This window comes from Cryptotermes secundus, unplaced genomic scaffold (assembly GCF_002891405.2).
Source record: "Cryptotermes secundus unplaced genomic scaffold, Csec_1.0 scaffold151, whole genome shotgun sequence".
In the NCBI taxonomy this organism is placed as follows: domain Eukaryota; kingdom Metazoa; phylum Arthropoda; class Insecta; order Blattodea; family Kalotermitidae; genus Cryptotermes; species Cryptotermes secundus.
In genome coordinates, this window is record NW_019744408.1 from 109,449 (window position 1) to 125,155 (window position 15,707).

General features: G+C 42.0%; 1 protein-coding gene across 2 annotated transcripts in view; it reads right to left on the reverse strand.

The window, feature by feature from the left end:
* LOC111874687 (protein APCDD1-like) overlaps positions 1-15,423 on the reverse strand; it is a 110,604-nt gene extending 95,181 nt beyond the window's left edge. For both annotated transcript variants that reach the window (XM_033755559.1, XM_023870395.2), the window contains exon 1: positions 15,086-15,423. In XM_033755559.1, coding sequence (XP_033611450.1) covers positions 15,086-15,135 — 50 coding nt within the window. In that variant the 5' untranslated portion in view covers positions 15,136-15,423. The remainder of the gene's footprint in view (positions 1-15,085) is intronic.
* Between the last annotated feature and the right edge of the window lie 284 nt (positions 15,424-15,707).

The window sequence follows — 15,707 nt, forward strand, 5'->3', positions numbered from 1 at the left end:
TTAGAATGATCAAGTCAAAGAGGATGAGATGGGCGGGGCATGTAGCACGAATGGGGGACAAGAGGAATACATATAGGATATTGGTGGGGAATCCAGAAGGAAAGAAGCCGCTGAGAAGACCAAGAATTAGGTGGGTGGACAATATTAAAATGGATCTTAGATAGGATGGGATGGTATGAACTTGATTTATCTGGTTTAGGATAGGGACCAGTGGAGGGCTCTTGTGAACACGGTAATGAACCTTTGGGTTCCGCAAAAGTGCTGGAAAGTTTTTAAGTAGCTGCACAATTAGCGGCTTCTCAAGAAGGGCTCAGCTCCATGAGTGACTGATTGCGAATAAGATGCTTCGGTGAACTCCGTGAGTGCTGGAAACACCATTTTGTTTGTGGAATATAAAATGGAAGATACAAGATGTTCTAGACTCCAAACGCGAACAAGATAAGGCAGGCCTATAATTAAAATAGTATTATTTCTTGGATGTGAGACAGTGCAGGCTAGTATTACAGATGTTTCGAAGAAATTTACTGTCTCCATCATTAAGGTAAAAGAATAAGCCAAGCGAGCAGGAAGAACAATAACCTGCTAGCTGCTTGCTACTTCGTCTTCAAAATATTTTTCTTCCTTTTTTTGTAAATCTCACAATTAATTCAGAATTGGACACACACACACACACACACACAGAGGTAACAATGAACGTCCATAAGCCAAGTCTTCTACATAACGAAGCAAAATAAACAGTGAACTAATAGAGACATCGAATGAGATATTTTCCTCGCAAGGTATAGTCGTACATGAAAGATTTTGTGACCAAACAGCCATTATCAATACCACAAATACAGTTTGCTTTCGAGTAAAAGGGAATGTAACATTTTATTTAATAATCTGTTGCTTATTTAACAGCGTTATGAATAATTCTGACATCACAGAGTCGAACCATTAAATGATTAATGAATAGGGGATTGGGAAATATGTAGACTGAAGTGGTAGTGGCCTAGTTTTAAGGGCTGTCGCGGTTTCCGAAGGAGGAACTATGGAAAACCATGAAACCATTCAGATATAATTGAGGCAGGAGAGTCCAGGGTTGCTCCGAGATACCGCCTTCGGTTCCCAGGTGCTGCACCCGGGCTTCGTTCTGAGACAATAATGTCAAACTTAGGAATGTAACAAGAACACTTTTTGTAAGATTTGAGGCTTTCACGGCGGTGACTATGAAGAAAGCAGTCTTCTGGGATTTGGCACCGTGTATATGTGGTGTTAACCGACGTTTCGGAGGAACGTATCGCCTCCATCTTCAGGGTAGAAGAAAAAATATAAGAAATCTGCAAGCGAAGAGACCGTGAGAACCGGTAAAAGCAGAAAAAAAGTATTTTTTCTTCTACCCTGAAGATGGAGGCGATACGTTCTTCTGAAACGTCGGTTAACACCACATATACACGGTGCCAAATCCCAGAAGACTGCTTTCTTCAAGAACACTTTTTGCTATTGCAATATTCACGAAAATACTTGAAATGGAAAGCTTAAAGCAATTTTATTAAAAGCTTTACGTACAAAGAAAATGCGGTTAATTGCCGGCTTCCTACCGCGGCCGACCTGATTCGATCCCAGGTTGTCAGTTTTTGTCAGAATTTATGGTGGCAAAGCGGCATTGGGGTAGGTTTTCTACGAACACTTCAGTTTCCCCTGCCAATTCTCATCCCACCGACTTCTCTATACTTATCTAATATCCGGGGCTGGTACAGTAGGCCAAATAGTGGCCGGCGTACCAAGTGGACTCAGTCTCACCTAACCCCATGAACTAAAAAATTTAATTAAATTAATTAAAATTCGCTTAGTGGTGGGTGGAGTCCAACTGGGTCCGCTCGGCATGGCGGCCAATGATTGGCCTATTGTACCTGCCCCGGGTGATTATGATGGAGAATTTTGTGGAATGAAGATTGGCAGGGGAAACCGAAGTACTCGGAGAAAACCCGCCCCAGCGCCACTTTGTCCACCACAAATCCCACTTAACCAGACCCGGGGTGTGGGAAGCCAGCGACTAACCGCTTGAGACCCCATAAACTAAAAATGCAGATGACCTCTGTGGTTTTTTACCTGTTTGTTTTCCATTTCTTGACGCCTTATCGGGTTACATTCTCGCAGATGAACTGTATAACGTCGAATGCGGCAAGGTAAAGTTCATTTTGTATTATTGGTTGTGAAGAAACGCTGAATAAGGAATCTACTGCATCTCTCAGGGCGCAATCCATAGGTTCTCCAGGAGATACAGTAAACCCTCGTTAATCCGGTTACAGTTAACAAGAATGTCGGATAATTCGGATAGAAACATGAAAAATTCCCTTCACAGTTGTGTATGTACTTTAAAATACTCATAGACATGCGAATTATTCAGACAGTGCTGAGGGCAGCTGGAGAGACTGAACACTCAAGAGAATTTCCAGGATTGGCTTCAGCTGAATGAAGGAGATCCTGAATTTCAGCTTCTGAGAGAGGAAGAAATTTCTGCAGTTACACGTATATTTTTGTTTACTTATTCTCATCAGCAGTGAGTATATTATTACATTTTCCGTTTATTTGTTTTCTAAAATTTTTTCTTTTTCGACTTTTAGGTCTATCATTTTCTTCATTAATTCGGAAGACCCCCCACTTTGATTAGGATTAGCGAGATTTTACTGTACTAAAAAAATTACGGAAACTTCGACCTGCAACAAACGACGAACTTGTGACAGTGCAACGCAACGGTTAGTGTAAATGCATGTGGAGATGTTCCTCGCACTCATTTACAAACGCAGTGCGCCTAATCTCCTTCTTCCTCTAACATTTTTCCGTTTTATACAGGTCCACAGACGAAATGTCTCCAACCTTGTCTATGTTCCCATAAAATTTCCCTTTCGATTTACTGCCAGGTTTACCCCCTCATTTTCATTTTTTTTTTCCAATACCTGGCTGAAATATCTTGTTCTTCGTCGTCTCATAGCTCTGTTTCCCTTATACTTTAATTCCAAAAGCCTCCTCCTTATCTCGCTGTGTCCATTCGAGAGACATGCAGACTCCTGCAGAAGCGAAGGCAGAAGAAATTCTGACCTGAACATTGAATTATGCTCTAAAGCGCTCGCAAGGTTAACTCATCCATCAGGACTGCAGCACAGGAAACAACAGCCGTGAGGGGGGTCCTTATTTGTGGGCACGCGGAAAAATTAAAATATTCGTGGCTAATCGCATATTAATGCATACCTTCGGGTTCCGCAAAAAGAAAAACGCGTAGAACCCTCAGAGCCGGAGCTACAGACTGCACTAAACTAACTTCATGGGGCTGAGCCCTTCTTGAGAAGCCGAAAGTTGTGTTGCTACTCGAGAACCCGAAGTTTCATTATCGTGTTAACAAGAGCCCTCCACTGGTACCTATCCTGAGCCAGATGAATCCAGTCCATACCACTCCATCAATTTTAATATTATCCACCTACCTATATCTCTGTTCTTTCTTGTGATCTCTTTCCTTCTGGCCTTCCCATCAATATTCTATATTCATTACTTTTCTTCCCCTTTCGTGCTAATGCCCTGCCCATCTCATCCTCCTTGACTTGATCATTCTTGTTATGAAATATCTACACTGAACTGCAGACGCGAAAGGCCAGAAGACAGGAATTATTCGCAAATGCGTTGCATTTCACTGATTAAATTACTTCGAGAAACACATAAAACTTGATTTCAGTTTCCCACAGCTCTCGCCATAAAGATCGTTGTCTTCTAGTGACGTGACGCCGTACAGCCTGAGAGATGCTTACCGGCGCACTACCGAGCATGTAAGTCTGGCGGTTATCTCTAGGCACGCCACTGAGAGGTCTTCGGTTCGAATAATGTTCCTATAATTGTGGAATCTACACGGATCATTGGCCTGAGCCAACGGCGTTGGGATCCAGTATGGACTTATTCAATGACATTGAACACACGTGCAAGTAGAATCAAATTGCAAATTACGTATTTTAATTCTTGGAACTATCAAAATAAATTGAGAAGACTTTCCTCTTCCTTGTTTCTTGTTCTCCACTTCATTGTGCTTGTAGTCAAGCCTGTTCCAACCTCACATACTGATTCTATGGCCTTCCTCGGCCTCACGTAGGCTACACACCACCTATCCTGACTAGCGCTTTTAGTGGTTTTTCTCAGTCCCTCCAGACAAATGCTAGGAAAGCGGCCCAGTTGGGTCACGACCGTCTCATTCCATGTTACAGGAAGCTAAGGGAAATTATCCTTGTAAGAGGCCATGAAGGCCCATAGGGTTGTGAAACGTCGAGGCTCCCACATTTTCTAGACAATCGGCTCACAGATGGCAGTGAGGTTGTCAGACTTACGCACTGGCCGCCTTTTACACCCAGGAAGATTCCTGGTACTCATTTCTGTTGGAGGTTGAGTCGACCCCAGGGTCATAATGCGGCTGCAAGGATTAGGTCAACTGAAAAAAATCCACCTCATCGGGACTCGAATCCGTGACCTTCTGTATTGTAGCATAGTGCCTCAAAAATACGCAACCGCGTGCCCCCATGTTACAGCAAACCCTCGCTAATCCGGTTGCAGTTAGGAAATATGAAAAATTAAAAATTCTGTTCATGGTTGATTACGTACTTTAAGGGCACGTTGGATTTAGGAGCAACAGTGGTTAGAGCAAGAAACTTTCAGACGGTGTTGAGGGCAGCTGGAGAGACTGAAACCACGCAAGAAAATATCCAAGACTGGCTTGAGCTGGATGAGGGAGACCCTGGATTTCAGTTTCTGACAGAGGCAGAATTTGTTGGAGTGATACCTCATTATTTATTTTCAACAGGATTGCCTATATTATTAAATTTTCTATTTATATGAATTCTAATTTTGTTCTTATTTAAGAGCTATCCTTCCCTTCGTTAATATGGATTATCGTTTAAACCAGATGACCCCCCTTTAATCTGGATTAGCGAGGGTTTACTGAATTTCCAATTCGTTATTCATAAACTATCTTACCACTGTCAGTATATAATCTTGATATCGATAGACCGGCAAAATGAACAAAGAAAAAATATCCGCATGATTTTACTCAGTCATATTAGGACCAGTTACGTATGTTACAAACCAGAATGCTATATTTCCCGAGCAAACTGTACCCAAGGCCTTGAGCCTTTTAAACGAAACAATGAGTTCTCTGAAGAACTAAACGCCTACTTTCCTTCATTACCACACAGATCGGACAAATTAAGGGGGAAACACACAAAACACAGAGATCAAGGCGATCTCATAAACCCCCTTTTTGTCTTTAAAAATAAGGAAATTAGGCTAAAAATCCTATACTCATTTCTCTGTTCCCTATGCATGCTACACGCCCTGCTCCTCTCCTCCTCTTTGTCTTGACCATTCCAATCCTGTGTTTGTTCGTGGGGTGGGGTGCTGTGTTGTAAAATGAGTAAAAACAACACAGCACGCCACGAACAAACACAGGACGATATCAAAGAACCTCCTTCTCAAGAAAGACAGGCGGCACGAGTTTAGCCCCGGTCAAGAGAGGCGATAAGAAAAGGGACACGAACCAGTTGATTTATAAATTTTAACTTAAATAACAAAAGTTTTAAAAAAGTTTAGTATACCAGACAACTGCTGTAGTTGTGAAAACTTTGGATTTTGTATATATTGTGCATTACAAACATTGTATCTGTATATATTTTAACATTCAGAACACCCATTGTAATAGTAGTTTCCAAAGAGCATCGATGTCCCTCTGATGATGGTTTATAGGGACCGAAACATGTAAGGGTGTTAAGAATTGAAGTAGTAAAAACTTCAACAGTCACAATGGACGGAGTTATTTTATCTTTTATAATATTGTTAGTGTGACGGACCAGAATGAAACAAATTACGTTAATGAATCTTGGGGTTCAGTAAAATGTTGGGAAATTCTTGAGTAACTCAGCGAATGGAGCCTTCTCAAGGTCCATGTAGTTAGTTACATGAGTGTGGGACTACAATACATAGCGAAGTACATTACAAAGACGAGTACCCACTGTACACATAACCTCACTGGCCTTGCAGCAGTGCGAGGCTCCCCAGCCTGCAACCACTGGACACGACGCGCAGGCGCAACAGCTGTCAGTTACAGTGCACTTTAATTATGTCAGCAAATTGAAAACCTGTCTAGTGTCTCCTGCTACTTGCTGCATCAATTGGGTATACAATTCGATTTAGGAAAAGAGCTCAAACCCCCCCCCCCCATCATGGTGACATCTATGTTCACATAGAAATGTGCTCGTAGTCCGTACCTAAAAAGAAAATGCGGATTCAGTCCAGTTTCCTCTTATATTTAAAGCTTTTCATGCATCTGTAGACATGAATACATCCTCTAATGGCTTGAATTTCCATAGCTGTTGTTAGAATCATATACAAATTACTATCAACTATGAGTATTTCGCCTGTGTGCCTTACCGCTCAATGTTGGAGAACACAACTTTGAAAAGAATTGTTACAAAAGGTAAAACTGTCCTTGTGCTTAATTAATTAAGCACCGTGTCATGAAGACGTGTGAAGGGAGTGGAGGTATAATTCCATCATTCTTGACCTCGGCACTACATAGAGGTGAGAGGTCAGCTTCACGCCCCTGCCGCTTTACCCCCGAGATGTGAAAAAAGATTACAAATTAAAAAAAAGAACTTTCAGCAAATTTCACCTAAATAGCCGTGGCATATCTGAGCCTGACATTTTCTGTGTTCATGCAACACAAAAGTTTGTATAATGTTAGTTCCTAGAGAGAGAAAACAAGAAAAGAAAAAGTTGAAAGAGAGTTGAATGAAAACTTACTGAAGAAAGAAACACGAAAGTGAGACACGACAAGAACAAATATGAATAAAAGTGACAGAAAAGAATTTGAAAAAGTGTAGGTCAAAAGAAAGAAAGATAAAAGAAAGACGACCATAACAAATTATCATGATTTCATGGAGTGTGACTATAGAAGGGGTTTTGGGTTGATGACTGGCTTTATTTGGCTGTTTGATGCAACAAGTGACTACACTTTACTTTTCACTATTACACACACACACACACACACACACACTAGTGTCCACAGTCACGCCTTCACTAGCCGTTGCTTGGTGTCGGCTTGCAACATCGGATGTTAACCTTCCTCTGGGTATGCGAAATGTCCCCGGCCTCAGCGACCAGCTTCTAACAGCAACAGCTCATAAGGACTGAGCCCTAGCTACTCTCTAACTAACTCACTAACTAACTCAGTTACTCATCAACTAAGTAACTAGTCAACTGACTCTCACTAACTATCCTGCTTAAAACATCTCGGCACGGATTGCACAGAAATCACCGTTCTTCTGCTTCTGTGCCATTGTTGATATTTGTGTTTATTGGGGTTCTTACTATTGTTGTGTCCTACTGTTGCCATAGAAACATGCTTGTTTACAGAGCAGTTTTAGCATTGGCAGTTGTATATCTACTTATTCCACGGTCATTGCCTAGCAACTGGTCTACATGTCACAATATGAATTAAGGAAGATGAAAATATATGGAGCTAACAAAAGGAAAGAAATAAAAATGGAAAAATGTTAAAGGTGAAAGAAAGAAAGAAAGAATATAGATAGAAAAAAGTGGGTCAATAGGAAGAAAAATGAAGAAAGATAGAATATAACAAACAGAAAGAGAGGCAGAAATGTATAACAAGCGGAAAACGAGAGAAATCCTTAATTAGTATCCCACAAACATTCGAAATTAGTACCTGTTGAAGACGAATCACGGGCTAGCGATGCTCAGCTTGAGAGTTAGTAGTACCTATTATTGTTCTTATTGATGTTTTTCATTGTTTCAAGACAACAATACGAAATAAAGAACCCATATCATCAGCAAATACGTAATTCCAAAAGCTGTCGATATCTTTAACAGCCTTCATAGTAAGTTATCTCCCGCTCTCACGCAACTTCTTCTCATGTCAATCGATGCACAGCCCTTTTTTTTTGGTCACTTCCTGTTGATTTCTCAGAGAAATGCAGTGATTCTGATTCATTCAGAAACTGTAAATGCTCCATGGCGACCTCTTCGATGATAAAATGTCTGCTTCTCGTTTATCCTCTTCTGTCAGCCACTGAGACCAATTGGCCTGTCGTCAGCCGTCTGGGACAGCAAACATGGTCTTTCAAATTAAGTAGCAAACCAGTTTCCTATATCTGAGCTGGAAATTTCCTTTCACAACACCAAGTTCCTTCATTCGGCTGAATGGCTTTTATCTCCAGTCCACACACACACAACAATGAGAACTAACGTATTGTTGAGCACAATTCCTTCGGAATTACAGTGCTCCACCCAGCTAAGTAAGTACAAACAGAATTCTAACGAGCATCTCACTTAAAGTAAGTTATATTAGAATCCCAGAACACGCGGTAGCGTAATTGGTTGAGGCACTATGTTACAAGCCGGAAAATTGCGGATTAAGTTCCCGATGAAGTCACTGGATTTTTTCAGCTGACTTAATCCTTCCAGCCTCACTATGGCCCTGTGGTCGACTGAACCTCTAACAGAAATGAGTACCAGGAATATTCCTGCGGATAAGGGTGGCTAGCGCATAAGGCTGACAATCTCACCGCCATATGTGAACCAATTGCCTAGAAAATGTTGGGAGCCTCGACGTCTCACAACCCTATGGGCGTCCACGGCCTATTACAGGGATAGCTTTACCTGTTACCTTACATTAAAATTTCAAATATATTTAGTGTTACTGCATGCCTTATTCGGCCGTATTTCAATTTATTTTAGGGATATCAGTCGGTATGAAATTCTGTATCGATATTACAGATGTTCACGTCGATATTCAGCTGTTTTATCAGTTTATATTTTTAGCTCTTTCAGACCCCGAGCAGATAATTGTGTGGGTTAGGACGGAAAGGGGTAACGGAGAATATGAGGAAGGAAAAGGACACGAAGCGAAGAAATGGGAGGAAAAAGAGATGAAGTGGAACAACAAACGAGAGAAAGAGACAGTTAGAGAAGAGGAGGAAAGTAAAAGTAACTCGGAAGAGGAAATTGAAGAAGATGAAAAGAGATCATTAACTGGGAAGAGGACAAAACGGAGAAGGAAGAGGGAGGAAGAAGTAGGAAGGTATGGAAAATGAATGGATACTGAATTACCATAGGACGTTGACTCAGGTGTTTCACGCTTCTATTGGAAAGGTTCCCGATTCGAATCACGACGCTCGAAAGGTGGAATATTGAAGTCAGAAGAGACGTTCATTGCTAGGCAAAGAATACACAAACAACCATCAAGTAACTTCCGTTGCTATGCAACGGCGCTGTAAACACGCCTTTCCAACAATATAGAGTCTGTGTTTTCTGCGTGGTCCGTGTTAAGTGGTTATAAAGAAGATTTTAGTTGAAATTTCTGGTAAGTGACTCGCTCTGAGGTTCCACAAGTCCGACACAAGTCGGAGGCCGAAAACGTTGACGCCACCTGCATTGCAGAGCGGTAACTTCTGTATCGCGCTTAGGGTAATTCCGCGCATGTGACTCAGTAAGAAATAAGCATGCTATTGTGTGTCGCCAATGTTTTCTTTACACCCATTCCGGTGGCATCACGAATAGTGTCTAGTTTCTTGCAGTAAGAGGTTGGCAGACCCGCCTTAACGACGAAGTTGATGGACCACCATTTGCCCGCTGTCCTCAAATATTTATTGAATATGTGAGCGACAGTAAGTAAACAGATCACAAATGGATATAAAACGTAAAACATGTGATATTCGAAACTGAATAAAAAATTATTTCTCGACACATCCTTCACCAACATTGATACCCTAGTCCCATCGCTTTACCAGTGCGTCGAAACTCGCAGCAAAGAGGTCTTTTGACTGTTTCAGCCACTTTCGCACCTCCGTTTAAACCTCTTCGTCATCAGCGAAACTTTTGCCACCCAGTAGTGACAACTTTATGAGACAAACACTTCCCACCGTAAACAGAAAATATTTCTTTATGAATATCCTTTGCATTGAGTCATTTTACCCACAAAACAAAGCACAACAGAACGCTGCCCTTCGGTAATACACTCTTCAAGCACGGTCGCCATTTTGACTACAGAAACCAGCCTCTGAACATGTGCATGCGCGTCTGCTGCCTAGGCTGTCATGAGGCTGGACTGTGCTGCTACCTAGTGATACACATAGAAAATCTATTACGCCCATTACCGCTGTTTTACTTCCATTTGTGACCTATTTACTGACTCTCCCTCGTATTTCGAGTTGTCTCCTCCATCTTCGTCCTGAAGAAGCTCCGTGCCCCCAGAGCACATTAAAATGTGGTCGTGATTTATTATTTATGGTTTATTTAACGACGCTATCATACATGACGTTATACAGTGTCGAAGAAGGAGATTGGTGAATAACGAATCGTAAAGGACGTGAGAGGAAGCAGTCATGGAACAGATGCAAACATTATTCTTGCGTCTGAATGGATGACCAGAGGGGAAAACACAAGAACTTGAGGATACTTGGAAACGGGACCGAAACCTGAAGCCGCGACCTGTCCCTTACGGTGCAGCGTTGACCGCGAGGTGCTGTACTTAATCCGTGATGATGACGTAATTGCAAGGAATTCACGAAGATCTGGGACTAAGTATGAGGAAATACGACCGGAACAGTTCTGTTTGCAGCAACTTCCAAACAATATGAGATGAAGGACCTACGTGCTAACCCTCAATCCTTACGGCTTTGATGACGCTGATGGTCCATATGGCCAAAGGCAAACAAAACCTGATATCAAAATTAGAACCGTCCATCTTGACCCAGCATGTGATTATGAGAGAATATGCGATAACAGAGACTGGTTACAATGCACTTGCATGGATATGTTACGTCTAACCCTCTGATAGCAGAGCCCCCAAAATTAAACACCGTTCATGCCACAACGCGCCACTGGACACGATCCTGAGGAAGTTCTATCTGTCTCCTGTCGTCACATCTCCCTAAGATCCATCTTAATATTATCCTACCCTCTATTTCTCAATCCTACAAGAGGACTTTTTTTTTCAAGAAGTTTCACCACAAACATTATGAATGCATTCTTTACATCCCAGTTCTAGCCATATGACCAAACCAAAGTAGACTTTCTAAATTTCGTCACTCTAGTAACAATACATGATCATAGGAGACGGAAAGGAAGGCAAGTAGGGCATATGCCCCCCCCTGGATTTTCGGGGGGGGGGGACCTTCTAAGAGAGGAAATTTTCATCTACTGTATTTCCAAAGAAAAAAAAATATATTTTTTTAAATGTATCAAACTATGCTGTCAATAAAATTATCCTTAAACAGCTAACTTCATAAGGATATTCTGAAGCTGCTCTTCCTGCCTTGGCTTCTGGCGGCGTCCATGTATGTGACCTGTACAAATCACGGAGTCCCTCGTCAAGTAACACCAAAAATTGTTCACCGGTTTCCTCCTCCTTAACTCAAAATATTTCCCTGACAGCTTTGTTTTCGAGTATCTGAGTTTCTCACAGCGGTGACCATGAGTAATACGATCTTTGTGGACATCGAACTGTATGACGTCACACTCCGGAGGATTGTATTCCTCATCTATAATGTATGTCCCCTTATGAGACAACGTTTCACACCCATACAAAACAAATGACAAATTAATGTTCTGCATATCCTGGTGTTTGTTTTTGTGTCCGGGATTCCGTGACTAAAAATAACGGGTTCTGGATTCGATGATTGGATTTATTGACACCTTATTCACACAAGTCATACAAACAACATAACGACATCGCTTAATTACACAATTTACAGTTCACCGTTACACACGCACTAGGATTCTCCGCCTTCACTAATCATATCCTGGTAACGGAATTAAAACAGTCTCACTGTGACTAAATCTTCTAATCACATACTAAGTCTTGACAGGGACTTCTAATTCTTCTCCAACTACTGACTTCCCGTGGCTATCTCCTACCGACAACTGATTCTCAAAGTCGAAGTCAAAGTCATATTGCTACTGACATTCAGTCAGTCAGTAAGTCTTGGTGTCGATATATGCCGCTGGCCCTTGTCAGCGTAATCTTTATCGAGTCCGAGTCCCTTGGGACTCACGACCATATTTTACTGTATCAGATTTGACACTTCCCAATTCGTCGCCTCCTACGATTAACTGTCTCCCTTAAAAAGTCTCGGCACGGACCACGCAGCACAGAAAACAGCCCCTCTATTGTTGTAGAGGCATGTTAACACACAGTTACCTAGCAAACAGTCTCGGCACGGGCAACATAGAAAACATTCTTGTCGCGTATTGTTATAGCCGCGTGGTTGGTGGTCCGATACGCAGCAATGTATAGTTTTTATTGTCGCATATTGTTGTACGCATTAACCAGTAACGGCTGCTTGACAAGAATCTCTCCGTGGGAACGTGTTTATCGAGTCGTTGCCTAGCACTGGATCGGTAAGTCACAGTATGTTATGTTCAGAAATTTTTAGGATTTGTCCATCTTTTAAAACCAGTGCTTCGTTATGAGACGAACAGGACGACTCTTAATGCTTGAACGCAGTGGAGGGACACATTGCTCTAGTAAGCAAAAGCACATAGCAAAGCATTGTTGCTGGCCCTCGCCAGCACAGTCATTCTTGGTTTCAGGCCCCGTCGGGACACATGATCAAATATTTGTTCGTCCCTTCTACGCCATTCATCTACGCATTTTACAGACAGATCTGTGAAATTGGTTGTTATGCAAAGTATAAGTTCCATTTATCTATGGCTCTACAGTCCTTTTTGTTGGGTCTTTGCCTTCTTTTCGGTTTCTTAATCCTATACACAGTCGATAGGACTCCTTGGATTGGGGATCAGCCCGTCACGAGGCCACTACCTACACATAGGGCATCAGAAACACAAAATAAACGCAAACAGATATCTATTCATTGAGTGGGATTCGAACCTGCGCTCCCAAGGCTCGAGCGAGCGAAGACAGTCCGTGGCTTAGACCGCGCGGCCACTGTGAACGTTCGCATGGACTGGACTGCAGTACAAATCAGATGCGAATGGAGTTACTAACAGCGCCTGTAGCAAACGCCTCCAAAAGGTAAAACAAACATTCACAGTTGTAGTTTAATGTTTGAACGTTCGGACGATGTATCCTGCTTCACAGTAAATTTCCAAAATACTACGAATCATTCCTACTAGGATTATAATAGCATTTTGTCTGCATCAGGATATCTCAGTCAGTACAGTGACTAAGTTTATGGGTTCTACGACAGACGAGAAGGGTTTCGATTCCCGGAAGCACCAGAAATATACCTCTTCTCGACAATGTTTAGATCGGTTCTATAGCCCATACGGTTTCCTATCCAACGGGTACCACAGCCATTTCCTGGGGGTAAAGCGGTCGGGGCGTGAAGCTAACGACTCATCTGCGTCTGGTGCCGAGGTCAAGAATACGTGGTTCCACTTCCAAATACGTCTTCATGGCGCAGTGCTTAATTAGTTAAGCATAGGGACAACCTTACCTTTACCTATATTTTAATAAGAGAGAAATGCATTTAAATATATCCTACATAAAACAAAACAGTTTTGAAAGCATGAGGTTTGTCATTGTCATTACCCAATTTCGGGTTACCATAGCAACCTATTGTCCAGCGTTAACACCTTGCATGAACGTTACTTATCTAGTAGGACATGAGCGAATGAGCTCTCTTCTGTCTCAGTGTATCGTGTCTATGACAATGAGTATTGATAATATTGTGACGCGTTACCTTACGTCCATCACCGTGACAACCGCTACAATCGGAGCGGACACTTCGACGACAACGAATACTTGGAAACTGGGGAGTTCCCGCAGCGACAAATCGTAGCAACGAATTGTCGTTGAGTAACAACAGATGAGACGAAACACATTACCGGTGTAATCTATAAGGAGCGTTCCCGTAACAACGGACTGCCTGAACAGCGGTAACGGACCCGCGACAAATTATGTCTGGTATCCGGTTCGCATAACCCCTATATAAGCAGAGCTTACGTCACGTACAGAGCAGTGAGTATTGAGAACGAGACAATCTTGGGATAGCCGCCGCCAGAGACAGATGCGATCCAACCGCGGTCAAGGATAGTTGAGAAGTCGCATTGGAGTATTGGGCCAGAAGTCAAGTGATATTGCAAGTGATAATAATTGTACGGCGTGTAAGAGTGAATGTTCAATAACGATTCGCTAAATCCGAGACCCACGTAAAGTTATTTGTCGCGTGACATACCCAACACGTGACAATATTTTGATATACTCGTAGATATGTGAAATATACACGTATTTGTATATAAAGAAGAGTGTTTATGGTTGGTTATTTGTGGGTGCTATTCGTGGGAGTTGACGTCAATCATCGGCCTTGGCGCATCATTCTGTAGCATGTTACACTACATTATTATAATAGGCTACTGCGTGTACCGACCAGGCTAAGGTAGGGTTAACGACCTAGAAATGTGTTTGGGGGGGCACTCTATTTACATATTGGCCGAGATATCGGCTGTTCTCACTGGTTTCAGTGATTTTCCTCAGTCCCTCCAGGTAAATTCTGGAATGGTACCTCAATCATTCCAAAACATTATTCAATTAATTTTTGACCAATCGCCCTACCATTCAAAGTTATATAATCTCACATACTGACAGCGTCGTATAATACAAAATACATATAGCTATGCATTGTAAATAAGTTGTAAAATTTTGTGATGGAGGTACATTCATATAATTATTATGTTTCTGGACATCATCCACCGGCCTGTCTTCATTTTTTAATGTTTTGTCTTAACTCTCGCAGATGTTTTGTGCTGTGCTTGCTTTGTATACCTTATCATGTGTCGGTGCAGGTGTCCGGAGACAGCTCTATCGATTAGGCCCAATTGAGTAGGTTATCTGAAGACGGAGACAGAACCCAGTCTCCGAAACGTTGTGTTTCAAATAAAAACAGGACTATGGATGTCCATAAACAAAATATTTATACTATACGTTGTGTTGCTATACCAGCTCCAAACGAGACAGATCTAAAAAATGATATACTTTGAAATACATGTCTGAAAGTAAATTAGATAAAATTAGAAAGAAATACTTTGTACTCACCAATTAAGCAGGCCATATAAACTGCGTTGACGGACACACGTGATGTCCATATGTTAGACGTAAGATTCATCTTATTACACATGAATAAATTTAAATGCTACTTAATATTCTACTCACTAACAGGCGTCATTTTATGTTCGAAATTACAAGTGTGAAATAACGGCGCTGGAACACGTGACATAGTCACCGAATTTTTTAGAACTTTCAATGTAAATCACACAAAATAAGAACAAATTAGTGAGGACAGTGCAACTTCACTGACACGTGGAGGCATTACCAATCCTTCGATTTATAGTTCCACGCGAGTCACACGCGCCCGTACGCGAAGCACACAACCGCTTCTGGCCAGAGCTAAAGGACGAATGCCACTACAGTGGCACAGTGGAAGGACGGGCTGCCGTCAGGGTACGAACATTCCACCGCAACTAGCCTCCAACCCCAGCACAAAACTGCAAGGGCCCACAGGTGCATCGACGCCCACAAAAGGGAAGTTGGAAGACAGCTTCAAGGCAAAATGTAAAGTTGTTCCTGTGCTTAATTCATTAAGCTCTATGCCATGTAGACATATGGGGGTGTTGAGGTATAGCTCCTATATTCTTGACCCCGGCATTATATAGAGGTG